The 18,609-nt window shown below is 47.3% G+C and overlaps 1 protein-coding gene across 1 annotated transcript in view; it reads right to left on the bottom strand.

Annotated features, from left to right (window-relative positions):
* The window catches only part of LOC134345938 (spermatogenesis-associated protein 16-like), a 142,572-nt gene extending 125,375 nt beyond the window's left edge, over nucleotides 1–17,197 (bottom strand). Inside the window, exon 1 of the mRNA XM_063047288.1 lies at nucleotides 16,892–17,197. Coding sequence (XP_062903358.1) covers nucleotides 16,892–17,197 — 306 coding nt within the window. The remainder of the gene's footprint in view (nucleotides 1–16,891) is intronic.
* Between the last annotated feature and the right edge of the window lie 1,412 nt (nucleotides 17,198–18,609).

Here is an 18,609-nt window from a genome sequence, read left to right as displayed (position 1 = left end):
CCCTGACCTTACAGTCTGGTTATAAATACCTCTGCTAAGGGGAAAAGGTTTCTCAGTATTTACCCTTCTATACTCCTCATAATTTTGAGTATCAACAAATTGCCCCCAGACTTTCTTCACTGCAAGGAAAACACCCATAACCTGTACAATCTCTTCTCGTAGATGAAATGCCCCATCCCACATGACATCCAAGTATCCTCTGTGCCCGCTCTGATTGTATTATCATCCTTCCTATTGAATGAGGTTCACAATGGCACATATTTCTCCATCTGTGGCCTAACTAATATTTTATAAAGTTGTACCATAATTTCTTTGCTATTGTTCTTTTGCTTCTGCTAGTAATTGTGAGTATCCTGCACACCTTTGAAGAACACAAGTTGTAGAATCCTTGAAAGTAAATTCATAAGTTATGGAATCTGTTCAGTGTTGGGGTCAGTGAAATTAAACCCCCCTGGTTCAAGAGCCTGATAATCAATAGGTATTAACTGCTCCTGAATCTGCTAGTTTGGGACTTGAGGTTTCTGTACCTCCTTCCTGATGGCAGCACCAAGAAGAGAGCATGCTGTATGGTGGGGGCCTTTGATGATAGATACTACCTTCCTGCAACAGTGCTCCTTGTAAATATGCTCAATGGTGAGGAGTATCATTGACGGACTGGCCTATATCCAGTACCTTTTGTAGTTTTCTTTCTGTTCAAGGCATTGGCATTCCCATACTAGGCTGTGATGCAACCAGTCAGTATTCTCTCCACTATGCATCTATGGAAGTTTGTCAAAATTTTAGAAGACATGCCAAATGCACTGTGAAACCACACAGAAGAAGCTTCTGTGTGAAAGAGACCTTACATTGGAGAAAGCACTAAACATTGCAATATCAACGGAAACAGCGGCACGGGGTGCTTCCGAGATACAACAAAAATCTCTATAATATGCCACAAATAAAATGTCACTGAACGGAAATGAAGGAAAGAAATGTTAACATTGTGGGAACAGGTCACATGACCCGATGACTGTTGGTTTCAAGACAAAGAATGCAGAAACTGTGGCAAACGGTGCCACATCGGCAGAGTATGCAAAGCTAGTCAACAGCAGAAAAAGGGAAAAATACAGAGAAACAAGAAAACCCAGAAAGGAAAATACAACAAGGTACACAAAATGAAAGAAGGCAGTTCTAATGAAAACGACTCCGACGAAAGTGAATTGTCTTGTCGGCAACTTCACAGCGTGAAAGAGGCAGATGATTGAAGAGTAATATGGATCACTCCACAAGTGGCGGGCGTGAGACTGAAAATGGAGTTGGACACAGGCTCAGCTTTAACAGTGATCTCTGTACATGACTACAAACAACTGTTTTCCAACATATCTCTGAAATGAACTGAACTACTGCTAAAGACTTACACAGGACAGAAAGTGCGTCCCAAAGGCAAAATTAAAGTGACAGTGACCTACGGAGTCAAAGCACAGTAGCTGAACCTCTATGTACTGAAAAATGGAGGACCACCATTACTGGGACGTGAATGGCTCAGGAAAATCCAGTTGGATTGGCACGCCATCAAGGCACTAGATGTGTCAACAAAGGAGGGTAGCTTGGCAGGGAAGATGTCCACAGCTCTCCTCTCAACCATTGTCGACTATTACAGCGACGAGGAGGAGCTAGACAGTGTTGACGATGAGGATGAACGCAGTATCTGTGTCCGCGACTCGGATGAAGATACAGAGGATGCAAGGGAGACAGATATTACCAATAAGCAGGATGATGAAGACTACCTGGAAGTAAAAGAGCAGAGGTACCAGGAGAAATTGACCTCTCTCAAAAGACAGCTACAGCAGTTACAGGAAGGCACTTTGCAGGAGTATCAGAAAAGTATGAAGAAACTAGATCAACAATACAAGGAAAGAATACGAAATGCAGAGCTTTTTCTGCAACTGGAGACAGAACAACTGGAAAGGAATTATATTAAAGAGAAGAAAGCAGCAGTGAAGGAACCTGAAGATAAAAAGATTGAGTTAGAAGAAAAGAAAAAGATGATTGAGAAAGAGAGTCTAACCGTGGAACTCACAGGAGATTCTAAGCAAGTAAAGCCAATAATGACTAGGAAACTAAGGAGGAGACCTAATGACCCTGTTCCAATTACAGACAAAAAGACAAAAACCTGCACCTGCGCAGTTAAATTACTTGTTAACAGATGAACAGATAATGGAAGATCTGCGAACTCTCAATAAGCTTAAATCTCCAAAAAGACCAGCATCTCTGTCTTCTTCTGAGCATTTTCTCAGCAGTCCTGCTGAATCACCAGCACAAAGATATGAAGCACGAATAGAAGACGGAAAGTTATATTACGATAAGAGATGGTATCATAAAGGTCAAGCTATCTATTTGGAATCGAAGGAGAATGTGAAGATTGACTGTGTAATTAGCTCAGTTGGAACAAATGAGATATGGGTAAGGAAGACAAGTGATAGCACAAAGATGCGTATATATCTAGGACAGCTGCATAGAAGAGTCTTCATTATACAGAGGCGATCTGCTGCCTAGAACTCTTAGCAAGTTGGAGGCGCATATCTTCTTAACTCCCTATGCTCAGGGGTCAACTTTTCATGACTTTTATATAGAAATCTGTATTAAAACAAACAGGTTTATTGACAGACGTTACCTGGAGAGGCAGAGAAGCCCCCCCGCCCCCGAAACTTGAGTTATAAATGGGTCTTAGACCAAAAATTTTTAAAAAGGCTTGTTATAATTTGATATTATTATGTTACTTTGTTATAATTTGATATTATTAAGTTACTAAGTAAACAAATGATAGGCGTTTGTATGTTAAGGGTAAATATATTTGTTTAGCAAAGTGCCCCAGTAAAAAAAAAGTTGATACACTATTAAAACAAAAGGGGAGGAGTGTACCGTACAACCTACAGTATAATAGGGACTACTTTATGTTTTAGTAACACGTTGTTGAATGAGCTATTAGGCGTGTATCGATCTGTACATGTGTGCTGAGTTCTGATTATGCCAGTAAAAAACCATGAAACTTAGCTCCCATCTCCAGCGTTTTTATTAATAGCATTGTTGTGTAACCAGGCCACTTACACAACAGTCATCACCTTTGATTTGGCCCACAACTGAAGCGTTGTCAGCAAACTTATATATGGCATTGGTGTGGGGGAGAGTTGGGAAGGAGACCTAACGGCCCAGCCACATAAATACGATGGCTATAAGAGCAGGCTAGAGGTTAGGTATCTTGTGGTAGGTCATGAATGTGATGGAATACTTCCTACTTGCCTTGGCAAATGCAGCTCCAGTATTACTTGAAGTACAACCCCACCCAAAAGAAAGCTGCCTGCTTGATTGATATCAAATACATCACCCTAAATCATCTATAAAGTTCACTGAAATAATTTAACCTGGATTATTCAGATAGCACTTCTCAAACTCTCAATCTTTTCCGCTAAATAGGACCAACGCTTTAAGTGCATATGAACACTATCATTGGAATGCTGTACGTCATTTTAACTTAGAAATATGTTGTTGTTTTTCTTTGTGGAAAGTGAAGTCAAATGAGTTTATTCCTTGGTGCTGAATCATTAATTGCTGCAGACCTGGTCTTCAGGATTGCCCCATCAATCATTGTTGATACTATTGAGCCCATCAAGATAATGAACTTTAAAAACACTCTAGAATGCATTCTGTGCTCTGGTTGCCTTGTGCTTCTTCTGCATTTTGTTCTGCTGAAGTCATTTAAATGGTAATCAGATTTCGTTACCCATACTTGAGCTAATACATAGCAACTACATTGGGGCTGTCTTCTCCATAGTTGCTCCCTGACTTACATTTTGTATATGTTACTCAAGGAAGTAGAGGATATGCCCAGGTTACTCTGCCAGGCATAGAACATAGAACATTACAGTACATGCCCTTTGGTCTATGATGGTGTGCCATACTCTTAATCTATTTTAAGAATCTAAACCTTCCCTCCCACATAGCCCTCCATTTTTCTTTCATCCATGTGCCTATATAAAGAGTGGTATCCTGATAAATCTCCTGTGCACCCTCTCTATAGCTTCTACATCCTTCCTATAATGACGGGGGGGGGGGCAGTGGGGGGCAGAACTCAACACAATACTCTAAATGTGGCCCTACCAGAGCTTCATAGAGCTGCAATTTTACCTTGCGGCTCTTGAACACAATCCCCCAAATAATGAAAGCAACACCATATGCTTTCTTTCCCACCCTATCACATGCGCAGTAATTTTGAGGGATCCATACACATGGACCCCAAGATCCCTCTGTTTCTCCACATTGCTAAAAATTCTACCATTAACCTTATACTCTGCCTTCAAATTTGACCTTCTAAAGTATATCACTTCACACTTTCCCTGACTGAACTCCATCTGCTTCTTTTCAGCCTAGCCCTGTATCTTATGAATGTTCTGTTTTAACTACAACAATCTTCTACGCTATCCACAACACCACCAGCCTTTGTGTCATCTGCAAACCTATTAACCCACTCTTTCACCTCTTCATCCAAGTCATTTATGGATCCTTGTGAAACACCACTGGTTACCAACCTCCAGGCAGAAAACGCTCCATCTACTACCTCACTGCCCCCTGTGGACAAGCCAGTTCTGAATCAATACAGCCACGTTTCCCTGGATCACATGCCTCATGACTTTCTGAATGAGCTTAACAGGGGGAACCTTGTTAAGTGCCTTATTAAAATCCACATGCACTACATCCACTGCTCCACCTTCATCAATTTATTTTGACTCTTCCTCAAAGAATTTAATCAGTCTCATGAAACATAACCTGCCCCTCACAAAGTGACTATCCCTCATCTGCCTATTCTTGTTCAAATGCTCATAAATTCTTTCTATGTATCCTCTCCAACTGTACGCCCTCTACTGATGTAATACTCACAAATCTATAATTCCCGGGATTATCCCTAGTACTGTTCCTGAACAAAGGAATAACATTTACCACGCTCCTCTCTCTGGTACTTCTCCTGTGCCCAGTGAAGATGCAAATATCATTGTCAAAGATGCACCACTATCTTCCCTTGCCTCCGATAGTAATCTGGATTATATCCTGTTTTGCCCCAGGCACTTATCTATCCTAATGCTTTTTGAAAGTACCAGCAATCCTCTTTCTTAACATCAATATATTCCAGCGCATCAGTCTCTTTAATGATGTCCACACAGTTGTCAAGGTCCCTCTCACTGGTGAATACTGAAACAAAGTATTCATTAATGACCTCTCTTACCTCCTTCTGTTTCCTCTTTTATCCATGATTGGTTCAACTCTTACTCTGATCATCTTCTTTCATGTACATGTAGAATGTCTTTGGATTTTCCTTAATTCTACTTGCTTAGGTCTTCTCATGTCCCCTTCTAGCTTTCCTAAATCCATTCTTAAGCTCTTTCCTGGCTACCTTGTAACTCTCCAGAGCTGTGACTGATCCTTGGTTCCTAAATCTAAGTATGCATCTTTCTTCCTGTTGACTCTATGTTCTGCATCCCTTGTCAAACTTAAGTACTTCAGCCTATCATCTTGTTCCTGTCTTAATAGGACCAACCTAATCAGAACCCCATACAAGTGCTGCCTGAACAACATCCACATTTCCCTGCATTACATCTGTTCCCATTTTATGCTGCCATGTTCCTGCCTGATAGCAGTGTAACCCTCAGGCTCGCCCAGCTCGCGTTCGTCTAGGGGAATCGGCCTTCGGCCCTGCCAAACTGGGTAATCACCTTTGTGTGGATGCTGTGTAATGTACCCCCAGTTACAAACCCACAACGCAAAATATCAGACAGTACACCATATGCAATTAAATGATAGAACTTTATGAACCTTAATCTGAATATAGGGCTAGTAATGAAAATAAACAAAAAAAGGCCTAAAGTCAAGTCAAAGTCATATTGGAACTCACTGAGTAGTCATTCTTCCACCATCGGTCTCCTCCGAACATCGCCGACCTTCGGACCCTCAGATCATAGTCCACTCCATCTGGTGGTCTACCAGCTCTCTCCACACGCGTCTTCCCTCTTCATCTCTCCTTGACAAAAGACCATGAAAAAACATCTTTCCAGACTCATAAGACACAGCAGCAATCTCTTATTGGCTAACATGCATCCTGTTATCTCCAGCCATAACCCAAACTTTGCTGCTACAGAGAAACCATTACCTCAGCAGTGAACATTACAAAGAAGCCATTACATTAGGAGTGAAACCTTACAGTACAGTGCGTTACACTCTTCCCCCCACCAAATTTAGTCATGCCCTCATGACGTTGATATAATTTGCCAATCCTTCCTGCAAAACACAAAGCCCAATCCAGGTGCAAAAGGAGGGATATAGCTCCCCAAAACAGTAGAGATCACACCCTGTTCCCCAGGTGCTACATAGGCCAACCTATCTGGTGGTCTCCTAATTCTCTGAGACATCCGTACCTCCTCATCTAACTCTTCAGGCTCAGTTGCTACTAGGGATACTTCGGGTCTACCTGGCGAGTCCTCCCTCGATCTATCATTCATGCCCCCCCTGCAACTCGGAGCCCTCTGTCCTGTGTCCAGGCCCCGCTTCTGCTCCTTCAGGGTCCTGCTGTAACCCAGGCTGCCCAAAGAGAGCATCCACCCCCACTTCACCTGACACAGTGGAAGAAGGGCCAGGAGTCTCTTCCTCAATAAATGGGGAGTTAGCGAAAGGCAGCATGTACCACACGTCCAGATCATCATCCTCCGAATCAGTATCCCTCTCATGGGTGGGGCCCGGCCCAGCCTCTCCCACTGTGAGCCCTGCAGTCGCCCGGCATTTCCCACGGGTCCTCTTACTAGGTGTAGGCCAAGTCGGGCTCTGGGTCTACCTGCACCTCTTGTCCCAGGGGCAACAGATGGTTCCGATGGAGAATCTTGACAAGCCCATTCCCCTCCTCTGGTTTCACCTGGAAAACTGGTAGGCTTGTCTTCTGACTCTCCACCACATAGGGTAGGGGTCGCCAACCCATTGATCGCGATCGACCGGTCGATCTTTGAGACTTTCCCAGTCGATCCCAAAAAAAAAGAAAAATAAATACACAAATACTGTTGTAATGTGAGCATTATAAAAATAAGTAATACTAATTAGGATAATGGTAATATAGCAATATTTTCGCTATTGAAAACTATTTGTAAAGAGAGATTGTTTCCGGGTTGCGGGGTTTTAGTTCCGTTCTTTCTGCCCAGTGCGCATGTGTGTATAGCTCCCCCGCCATGCACCGCATTTTCAGCGTAGCTTGTGCTGCATCAAAGTGACCAATTAGATTAGATGAGGGTACAGACTGTCACAAACATCAATATACAGCACTTGCTCATGATATCCTGCAAGTTTGCTAGCTAGCACGGCGGAGACTCCACGAAAGAAGGCAAAAACGTACAACTTCCATCCAGAATGGGAAGAGGAATTTCTATTTACCTTGGTGAAAGACAAGTGTGTATGTATGTTGTGCCACCAAACACAAACACTGTCTAAAAGAGGGAATCTGGAGCGGCACCACAACACCAACCACCAGAAATTTAAAGACACCTACCCCCCAAAGAGCGCAATTTGTGCCAGGAAAGTTGAGGAGCTGAAATTGGGGTTGAAGGCCCAGCAATCCTTTTTCACAAAACATGCTGCTCAAAATAAGGCTGCTATTGAAGCATCATTTCGTGTAAGCCACCTTTTGGATAAACACAAGAAGCCTTTTACAGATGGTGATTTATTCAAGGAAGCAATGGCCATTACCGCAGAGACTGTTTTTAATGACTTAAAAAACAAAAGCGACATCACAACCGCATTACATAATATACCACTTGGCCCTGCAACAGTGACAAGGAGGGGAGAGTCATTGTCAGAGGATGTGGATCGACAAGTGTTAAAGAACTTGTCACTCTGTGAATATTTTTCACTGCAGTTCGATGAATCCCTGGGTGTAATGCAAACAGCTCAGCTTGTTGTATTTGTCAGAATGGCTTTCCAGGATTTTACAACAAAGGAGGACTTCCTCACTCTTTTGCAATTAAAGGAGAGAACGAGAGGTGAGGATATTTACAATGAGTTTAAAAATATATCCGTGAAAATGGCATCCCCATTCATAAACTGGTGGCAATTACTACTGATGGGGCCCCAGCAAAGCGTGGTGTGCGCGTTGGTTTTATAGCACTGTACCGTAATGACCCTAATTTTCCCAGCTTCCTACATTATCACTGTGTGATTCATCAGCAGGCCTTGGCTGGGAAGGTCGTGGACTTCTCTCATGTAACGACACTGGTGGTCAAACTGATAAACTTGATTCGAGCAAAAACGCTTCAGCACCACTTATTCAAGGTGTTATTGGATGAGCTCGATGCTGCTTACGGAGACATAATTCTTCATGCTGATGTTCAGTGGTTGAGTCGCGGTAAAGTTCTGCAACGATTTCTTGACTTGCTGCCTGAGATAAAGACTTTCCTGTCAACCAGAAACGAGGAGCACGAGGAGCTGTCAGATGATGCATGGCTACTGGATTTAGCATTTCTGACAGACATAATGGCTAAATTAAACCCACTTAATAATGAGCTCATGGGAAAAGACCAACACCTAACCCACATGATAAGCACAGTAAATGCGTTTAAGGCCAAGCTCGGTGTTTGGATTTCAAATTTAAAGAAAGGGAGGCTGACACACTTTCCCAACTTGGAAAAAATGTTACCGGTCATCACGGAAAAAAATGCTTTTCGCCCTGAGCAGTACTGTGCTCACTTAGACAAACTGGCAATAGAGTTCGATCGGCGTTTTGGGGAGATAAACGTCATGAAAGATATTGTTGCATTTATTTCAAACTCATTTCTGCCAATCGATATAGAACAGATAGCAGCCAAACTCCAGCAAGTATTTGGTGTGCCAAGTGATTCCGAAATGGAAATAATTGATTTGCAAAATGACATCAAGCTTAAAGCAAGATCAGGGGACGGTGACTTTTGGGGGCTTGTCAGCAGGGAGAAGTTTCCTCATCTCACCGCATGTGCGATAAAAGTCAGTGCCTACTTCGGGTCAACTTATCTGTGTGAAATTGCATTTTCACAGATAAAAATTATTAAGTCTAAGTACAGGAGCTCTCTTACTGACAGACACCTCACAGACTGTCTCAGACTGGCTGTCTGTAGTTATGAGCCAAATTTCGGGGAACTAGCAGAAAGTATTCAGTCCCAGTCATCACACTGAGTGCAACAGTCAATTTTTTTCCATTTATTTTTGGTGTTGAAATAAAACTAAATAATGAAACTTAGAATTAAAGGTGTGACGTATTGTAATATTCTTAAAGAAAGACAGCTATGGCCTGTTTGATATGCCAGTTAGTGTTTTCTTGTTTGAACTAATTTGAAAGTTTGACAAAAGTATTTTGTGTAATTCAAATACATTTAGCACAAATAAAAGGCCTCAAATTGGAAGTACAATCTGAGCTGTGTTTTCTCTAAACGATTTAGTAGGTAGATCTTGTCTTTCACTTCGGTCGAGGTAGAGGATCTTGGGATTAAAAAGATTGGTGACCACTAACATAGGGTGTGGCCGCCCGGCCGTCAGCCAATTTGTGTCATAAGGTGGTGGCTGGGAACAAACCCAAGTGAAAGACACAGACACTGAAGTACTAGGGACAGGACTAGGATACAGGGTGAGGGCAAGGACATGGACACGAAAACCGGGAATCCGGAACAGGACTGGACAAGAGAGATAGGAGCCTGGGCTTGGACTCCGAGCCAGAGACTGGACAAGGACCCAGTACCTGGGTCTTGCCTCTGGCTCGGACCCCAGAACTAGGCAAGGATGAGGCTTGGCTGGCAGTCAGGACGGGGCTGGAGTCTTCAGGCTTGAGGCTAGAGGCTAGAGACTTGCGGCGAGGCTTGGCAGGAGGCAAAAGGCTAGAGACTTCAGGCATGAGGCTTGAGACTAGAGCCTAGAGGCTTGGCAGGAGGCTGGAGTCTTCAGGCTTGAGGCTAGAGACTAGAGGCGAGGCTTGGCAGACGGCAGGAGGCTGGAGTCTTCAGGCTTGAGGCTAGAGACTAGAGGCGAGGCTTGGCAGGAGGCTGGAGTCTTCAGGCTTGATGCTAGAGACTAGAGGCGAGGCTTGGCAGGAGGCAGGAGGCTGGAGTCTTCAGGATTGAGGCTAGAGACTAGAGGCGAAGCTTGGCAGGAGGCAGGAGGCTGGAGTCTTCTTCTGGGCAGGGCGTGGATCACCACCTGATGGAGGCAAGGGACAGGAAGAGACAGAACCAACTGCAGGTAACGGCAAGACAGCCTGGCTTACCCGACGGAGGCAAGGGACAGGAAAGGACAGAACCAACCGCAGGTAACGGCAATACAGCCTGGCTTACCCGATGGAGGCAAGGGACAGGAAGGGACAGAACCAACCTCAGGTAACGGCAAGATGGCCTGGCTTACCCAACGGAGGCAAGGGACAGGAAGGGACAGAACCAACAGCAGGGTAATGGCAAGACGGCCAGACTTACCTGGCGGAGGTAAGGGACAGGAAAGGAGCTAGGTACGGGGTGGCTCCAGGACAAGACTGCAGGCGAGACGAGGCGAGAGTTACCAGCAAGACCAGGCAAGGCTTCAGGCAATGCAAGGCGAAACGAGAACTTCAGGTGAGGCAAGAGTTACCAGCAAAACAAGGCAAGGCTTCAGGCAATGCAAGGCGAAATGAGAACTTCAGGCGAGGCGAGAGTTACCAGCAAGGCTTCAGGTGAGGAAACAGAAGGCAGAGGAAGGGATACAAGGAGTAAGGACAAGAACAATCCAGCAGCCACGCCCTGGTCTCTGAAGGTATTTATGCAGCCAGCCCCAATGAGCATCAGCTGCCTCAATTAGTGCTCAACAAGAACAGAAACAGGGTAGACAGGAAAACCTGGAGCAAAGATTGATGGACCGGACCGTGAACCGAAATATGGACTTCACGGACCGGACAATGACAGTACCACCCCCGCCCCCCACCCACGGGAGCCTCCTGGCGACCAAACAGGGTATCCAGACTATGGACGACCCGGCCGGGTGGGAGGGTATTTAACAGAAAGGAACCCTGGGTGGCAAGAGGAAAACGACAGTGTCTGTGTCGCTGGGTCCATGGTTGGCTGGATCGTTCTGTCATAAGGAGGTGGCTGGGAATGACCCAAGTGCAAGACACAGACACTGAAGTACTAGGGACAGGACTAGGATACAGGGTGAGGGCAAGGACATGGACACAAAAACCGGGAACCTGGAACAGGATTGGACAAGAGAGCTAGGAGCCTGGGCTTGGACTCAGAGCCAGAGACTGGAAAAGGACCCAGTACCTGGGTCTTTCCTCTGGCTTGGGCCCCAGAACTAGGCAAGGATGAGGCTTGGCTGGCAGGTAGGATGAGGCTGGAGTCTTCAGGCTTGAGGCTAGAGACTAGAGGCGAGGCTTGGCAGGAGGCAGGAGGCTGGAGTCTTCAGGCTTGAGGCTAGAGGCGAGGCTTGGCAGGAGGCTGGGGTCTTCAGGCTTGAGGCTAGAGGCTTGAGGCTAGAGACTTGTGGCGAGGCTTGGCAGGAGGCTGGAGTCTTCTCCTGGGCAGGGCGCGGTACTCCTGGGCAGAAAGGGACAGAACCAACCGCAGGTAATGGCAAGATGGCCTGGCTTACCTGTCAGAGGCAAGGGACAGGAAGGGACAGAACCAACCGCAGGTAACGGCAATATGGCCTGGCTTACCTGACGGAGGCAAGGGACAGGAAGGGACAGAATCAACCGCAGGGTTATGGCAAGACGGCCAGACTTACCTGGCGGAGGCAAGGGACAGGAAGGGAGCTAGGCACGGGGTGGCTCCAGGACAAGACTGCAGGCGAGACGAGGCGAGAGTTACCAGCAAGACCAGGCAAGGCTTCAGGCAATGCAAGGCGAAACGAGAACTTCAGGTGAGGCAAGAGTTACCAGCAAAACAAGGCAAGGCTTCAGGCAATGCAAGGCGAAATGAGAACTTCAGGCGAGGCGAGAGTTACCGGCAAGGCTTCAGGCTAGGAAACAGAAGGCAGAGGAAGGGATACAAGGAGTAAGGACAAGAACAATCCAGCAGCCATACCCTGGTCTCTGAAGGTATTTATGCAGCCAGCCCCAATGAGCATCAGCTGCCTCAACTAGAGCTCAAGAAGAACAAAAACAGGGTAGACAGGAAAACCTGGAGCAAGGGTTGATGGACCAGACCGTGAACCGGAATACGGACTTCACGGACCGGACCATGACAACTTGTGCTTTCCAGGTAGCTCCAAATTCCTTATGAGGACTCAGTTTCCCGGCAGGAGCTGGGAGAACCTCATCTTTTGATCATACCTCCCCTTATTTCCTCGATTCTGCTGGGCGGCCGCGACCCCAGCCAATTCATAAGCCCTTTTCAGCTCTCTCCTCATATCAGGCACAGACTTCAGATAAGGCTTCAGTGGTGAGTCACCCTCGTCAGTCCCAAAACAAAGGTCAATGGGCAACCTCGTCTCGCACCCAAACATCAGATAATATGGCGAGTACCCAGTAGCTTCATTTCATGTACAGTTGTAACAGTGAACCAGGTGCCCAATATGTTGACTCCACCTGCTCTTCTTGCTGATCTCCAGAGTCCCGAGCATGTCTAGCAAGGTCCGATTAAACCTCTCAGGTTGGGGATCGCGCTGCGGGTGATAGGGCGTGGTCCTTGACTTCGCGACTCCAAGCATGCCCAGCAACTCACAGATGAGTCTGCTCTCGAAGTCCCATCCCTGGTCACTATGTATCCACCTGGGAAGGCCATAATAAATGAAGTACTTCTCCCATAGCACTTTTGCCACCGTAGTTGCCCTCTGGTCCTTGGTAGGAAAAGCTTAAGCATATCTGGTGTAGTGGTCCGTGATGACTAAGACATTCCCCGTGTTGCTGGCCTCGGATTCTATGGACTGGAAATCCATACACACCAGGTCCAGGGCCCTGCACTCTGCAAGTGGGACAAAGGAGCTGCCCACGTAGGTGGTGTCTTCCGCCATATGCAGCGAATGCAGCACGATTTGCAGTATTCTTCAACCTCCGACTTCATTTGGGGCCAGTAAAAGTCTCTGAGCAATCCATAGGTCTTTTCCACCCCAAATGTCCAGAATCATCATGAAGTGACTTCAGTGCAGTCCTCTGATACTTCTCGGGCAGAACCAGCTGGCAACGCCGAGGTCGGTCCGGGGTGACGTGACCTGGTATAAGATCTTGTTCTTCAACTCCAACCGAGGCCATTCTTTCAGTAATGGAGGCACCGAAGTGTGTTTCGTCTTCTCTGTCTGAGCCATGTCCCCCTTTTCAACCACATACCAAATAGTGCCAATGCCCAGATCATCTCACTGAGCAGCTGCCACTTCCCCAGAACTCAATTCCGGCAGCTGTTTTGTCTTTAGAACAGTCAGGTTACAGTAAACTAGGGGGATGGTGTCATCCCGAGCCCCCAATTGATCCACTGCTCGATCCTGTCCCTCCTTTTCCTCTGCCTTCACGGTGATGGCAAAACCCCAGGGGCAGGAACGCTCTCCCACTCCTCGTCCCTGTCCAGTCCCTCGTACACCCGTCAGGACAAAGCATCCGCATCAGTGGTCCGGCTCCCCAGCCGGTATTTCAGACTGAAATCACAGGCAGACAATGCTGCCAACCATCTATGGCCTGTGGCATCCAGTTTCGCTGAGGTCAGGATGTAAGTTAGGGGGTTGTTGTCCATCCTCACCTCGAACTTGGCTCCGATAGTCACTCAGCTTATCCACCACCGCCCATTTCAATGCCAGGAATTCCAACTTGTGCGTGGGGTAGTTTCTCTTGGAGGCCGACAAACTCCAGCTGACAAACATCACAGGCCTCAACCCAGTGCCCTGATCCTGATACAGCACACCCTGCAAGCCCCCTTGGCTGGCATCTGGGTGCAGTACATAAGGCAATTGGGGGTCCACAAAAGCCAGCACTGGCGCCTGGGTCAGCAGCTCCTTCAGCGACTGAAAAGCCTCCTCACATTTTACTTCCCACCTCTGTCCAAAGGGCTCCGGGTTTAGATACTCTCCACCCTCCTGTCCTTTTCTCCTCCAAGGGAGGGTAACCACATAGAAGCTGATTCAAGGGGTGACTCACTGTGGTATAACCCTTCACAAATCTCTGATAATAACCACAGAACCCAGGAACAAGTGCAGTACGCTCACAGTCTGGAGCCTTGGCCAAGTGGTCACCGCTTCTATCTTAGCCGGGTCTGTAGCTACTCCATTTCATGAGATTGTATGTCCGACATAGCTAACAGATGTTTTGCAGAACTGGCACTTGTCCAGGGAAAGTTTTAACCCTTCAGCTTTTAGGCAGCCGAGCACCTTCAGTAGCCTCGCTTCATGTTCTTCCAAGGTGGATCCAAATACTATGAGGTCATCCAAATACACCAACACCTGAAGCAAGTTAATATCCCCCATTGTCTTCTCCATGACCTGCTGGAAGGTTGCAGGGGCTCCTGATATGCCCTGGGGCATCCTTTCGAACTGGAAGAATCCCAGGGGACATAAAAATGCCGTCTTCTCTTTGTCGGCCTCACTCGTTGGGATCTGGTAATATCCACTCCTCAAATCCAGCACACTGAACCACTTTGCACCACTCAGACAGCCCAGCGCATCTTCGACCCTCGGGACTGTATACTGATAAGGGACGGTGCGCCTGTGCAGAGTCCTATAGTCCACGCTTATCTGCACCTTCCCATTCATCTTTTGGGACACTACTATTGGGGACGCATAGGGGCTTCGGGATTCAGTGATGATCCCAGCTTCCTTCAACTTACACAAATGCTGCTGCACGTCTTCCGCTGCTGCATGTCTTCCTTGTCTGCAGGGGCCAATCTCTGCGACCTCTCTCTAAACGGGGTGTCCTCGGTCACCCGGATACTGTGACGAGTGCTCTTGGAACAACCCACATCAAACTCGCCAATGGAAAAAACACCTTCCAGCTTCAACATCTTCTCTACCAGCCTCCTTTTCCAACCTGCTGGTACCAGGGAGTTCCCGAAGTTGAATGACTCAGCAGTTAACTTTCCCCACTTTTCCAATAGTTTCTCCCTGGCGTGCCTCACGGGGGCACTAGCCATTACCATCACCGGGAACAAATGCGCCAGGGGCATCCCCTGCTTGAAGGTGACCTCCCTCTTCTTAGTGTTCCTGATGATTACTACCATCCTGCTCGCCCGTACAACCAAGGGCTTCTGCAGTTTGGGCCTCACCAGTACCCCAGCAGGAAATCCCAACTTCCCCTCGAGGTCTTCCAAAGCGTCCACTAAGAGGGCTTCGCCCTCAGGCACTCTGGGAAATTTGGGTGTCCCCATCACTCTCACTACTTCCCTGGGCCGTACCATCCTTGGCTTCGACTGGGTGAACTACACAGTCCCTCATTGAAATTCAATATTCGGCCCAATGCTGCCACGCACTTCCTCAAAAGCAGTTCGAAACACTGGGTGCATGGAGAATGTCCCCAAAAAGATCTCACCCGCCTTCTCCTTGCAGACCCCCATGAGCCTCCTCACAGGAGTGGTGTTGGTCCCCACCTGAATAGAAATGCCGCCCGTCTCAACAGGGTCCGGACAAGCCAGCACCAATGTATCAAGAGCCTCAGACACTCCCACATCGGCCTCCGAGAACTCCAGTTTCACTGAGAAATAACCATCGTATGCATAATCACCAGCACTGATACCCCAAATCTCCAGTACACTGAATGGTGTCAAGGGTAAGTGCTTCAGATACTGGTTGTAAAATGAATGGTACAGTAACGTGACCTGCGACCCGGTTTTGAGTGTGGCTTTAGCGTATATTCCCTCTATCTGTGGCGACACACTGGAGCATGGTCCCACTAAGCCTTTAGGAATAGGGTCTTTTGCTTTCAGGACTTCCTTGGTACATTGCTGGGAACGTGTTCCCCCAGAGACACCAAGCTGTTGCCTCACTGGGTCTCCTCTAAGTTTCCTGACACCTCTCCCCGCTTAGGTACCCGGTGGCTCGCTCTCCAAGGGGCTTCCTACCACTCACATTCCCGCTGGAAGTGTCCCTCTCCCCCACAGTTATAGCACACGCTACCGACTGACCCTCTTCTCGCATAACCCCGGCCACCTTCAGCCCTCTGCATAGTCCATCCCTTTGGGGGGGGGCCTTTCTACCAGTCCTATCATACGGAAGGTCCACACCCACTGTTAACACCTAACATTTGAGTTCTCAGCTCTGCCACCATCTCCTTTACCATTCCCCGGGTTGGGCTGGCCCCAGTCACTTCACCACAAGGGGCTACTACCGAGGACTGTACCCTGCTGACAGAGTCCTCTTGTGACCCCAATGCGTTCTGCTCATCCCGCACCTCTCTGATCAGCTGAACAAATGAGGGAAGGAAGCACGTTTTACGGGACTACCAGAGACTCCAAGCAATCATGTCCTGGGGCTGGGTGCCCTTGGCTAACTGGTCCATCCTTAACTTATGCACCTCAACTGGCTGAATGACCCCCCGGCGCCGCAACCAATTTAGTTGTCTCTCTAGTCGAAAAAGATACGCAGAAAGCTTCTCTCCCTTCTTCTGACGCATGTTTTGAAACCCCTCCCAGGAGCTCTAGTGGGCTCCCTGTCGTACCAAAAGCACACTCTAATGCGTCTAGATACTCAGCAAGGGGAGCAGAGGGTTGGTTAACTGTCACGCCTCTTACTATATCAGCCGCCAACCCCTTCAAACTTTCAACCAATCTCTGTCACTTTTCGTCATCAGAGCACTGCCACTCACCTAACAACTGAGAGGTCTTCTCCACCCACGTCTCATACTCCTCTTCCCCCTCAGGGGTGGGCGTTATTCCAGAGAACATTCTTAGCTCCCCGCTGCCTGTGCACTGGGCCACTTACTCACCAGGATGGTGAGGGCTGATGCCAACTCAGAATCCTCACTCTTCACTGGGGGACAGGGACTAATTTCCAAATCCGAGCACTCTTTCCCCTCATTCCTCTGAAACGATAGAACCCTGTCTCTGAGATCTCTGCTAGCAACTGCGGGCAACTCAGCTTGTGACCCAGCCTGCTGGGCTCCCTTCTCCTCCTCCCTGACAGTATGGACAGGCTTTGGGCCCACCTCACCTGGGGCACCAATAGACGCTGGCAGTCCCACCGCCATTACGTCAGCACTAGTCTGAACTAAAGCAAGGTCTGAGCCCGCCATTTTATCAAACTTTCACACTACAATTTCAACTTTGCCAACAGCTTTAACCTTACTCAAAAATCGAATTAACAATTCATCCGGGTTACAAATATCCATCCCACTCAACACATACGCATTAATTACCGGCAACCCGAAGGAGGTACACAGCAGCATCCATACCAGCACAGATTTAAACAGGGCAATCACACAGCATCCAACTGAATCAATCCAGGACGAGCCCCCACAATTATAACCCTCAGGCTCGCCCAGCTCGCGTTCGTCTAGGGCAGTGGTCTCCAACCTCCAGGCCGCGGACCGATACATTGCCGTGAAGCATGCAGGGGTGCAGCAGTAGTCGGGACGCACCCAGCACACCTTTAAGAAAAAAGCCGAAATAAACAAGTTAATTAATTAGGTCCCACCCAATTAATTTGCAATTGCCTCTGATCTGGGCCAACATTCACGTGCTGGGCGGCACTCCATTAATTAGCTTGTTTATTTCAGCTTTTTTCTTAAAAATGTGCTGGGTGCATTCTGGCCACCGCTGCACTGCTGAATTCTTCACAGCAATGTTTCGGTCCGCGGCCCGGAGGTTGGGAACCACTGGTCTAGGGGAATCAGCCTTCGGCCCCGCCAAACTGGGTAATCACGTTTGGTGTGGATGCTGTGTAATGTACTCCTAGTTGCAAACCCACAACACAAAGTATCAGACAGTACACTGTATGCAACTAAATGATAGAACTTTATGAAACTTAATCTGAATATAGGGTTAGTAATGAAAATAAACAAAAAAAGGGGCCAAGTCAAGTCAAAGTCATGTTGGAGCTTTCTCAGTAATCATTCTTCCACCATCGGTCTCCTCCGAATGTCGCCAACCTTTGGACCCTCAGATCCCAGTCCAATCCATCCGCTGGTCTACCAGCTCTCCCCAAATGCATCTTCCCTCTTCCTGTCTCCTCGACAAAACACTGCGATAAAATATCTTTCCAGACTCTCAAGACACAGCAACAATCTCTTATTGGCTAACATGCATCCTGTTATCTCCAGCCATAACCCAGACATTGCTGCTACAGAGAAACTGTTACCTCAGCAGTGATCATTACAAAGAAGCTATTACATTAGCAGTGAAACCTCACAGCGCATTATAGCCGTATAATTTGCCCTTCCCCAATTAAATACTTTCCCATACTGTTTGCTGCATTCCCTGACCAAGGCTATGGTAAAAGTCAAAGAGTTGCAGTCGCTGTCTCTGAAATGCTCACCCTGCTCTGCATTTCAATACTCCTGCATTTTTGTCAGTGCTCTTTTTTCTATACTTGCACTCTCTAATTGCTTCCAATCATACATTGATCAGATAAACTTATTTACAGTTTATCCCTGTGGTCGCCCTATTTAGAGACAGTCCTCCTTCTCTCTTCCTCTCTGAAGATTAA

This window comes from Mobula hypostoma, chromosome 4 (genome assembly GCF_963921235.1).
Source record: "Mobula hypostoma chromosome 4, sMobHyp1.1, whole genome shotgun sequence".
In the NCBI taxonomy this organism is placed as follows: Eukaryota; Metazoa; Chordata; class Chondrichthyes; order Myliobatiformes; family Myliobatidae; genus Mobula; species Mobula hypostoma.
The sequence above is the reverse complement of the archived record's forward strand: the minus strand, read 5'-3'. Positions and strand labels throughout refer to the sequence as shown.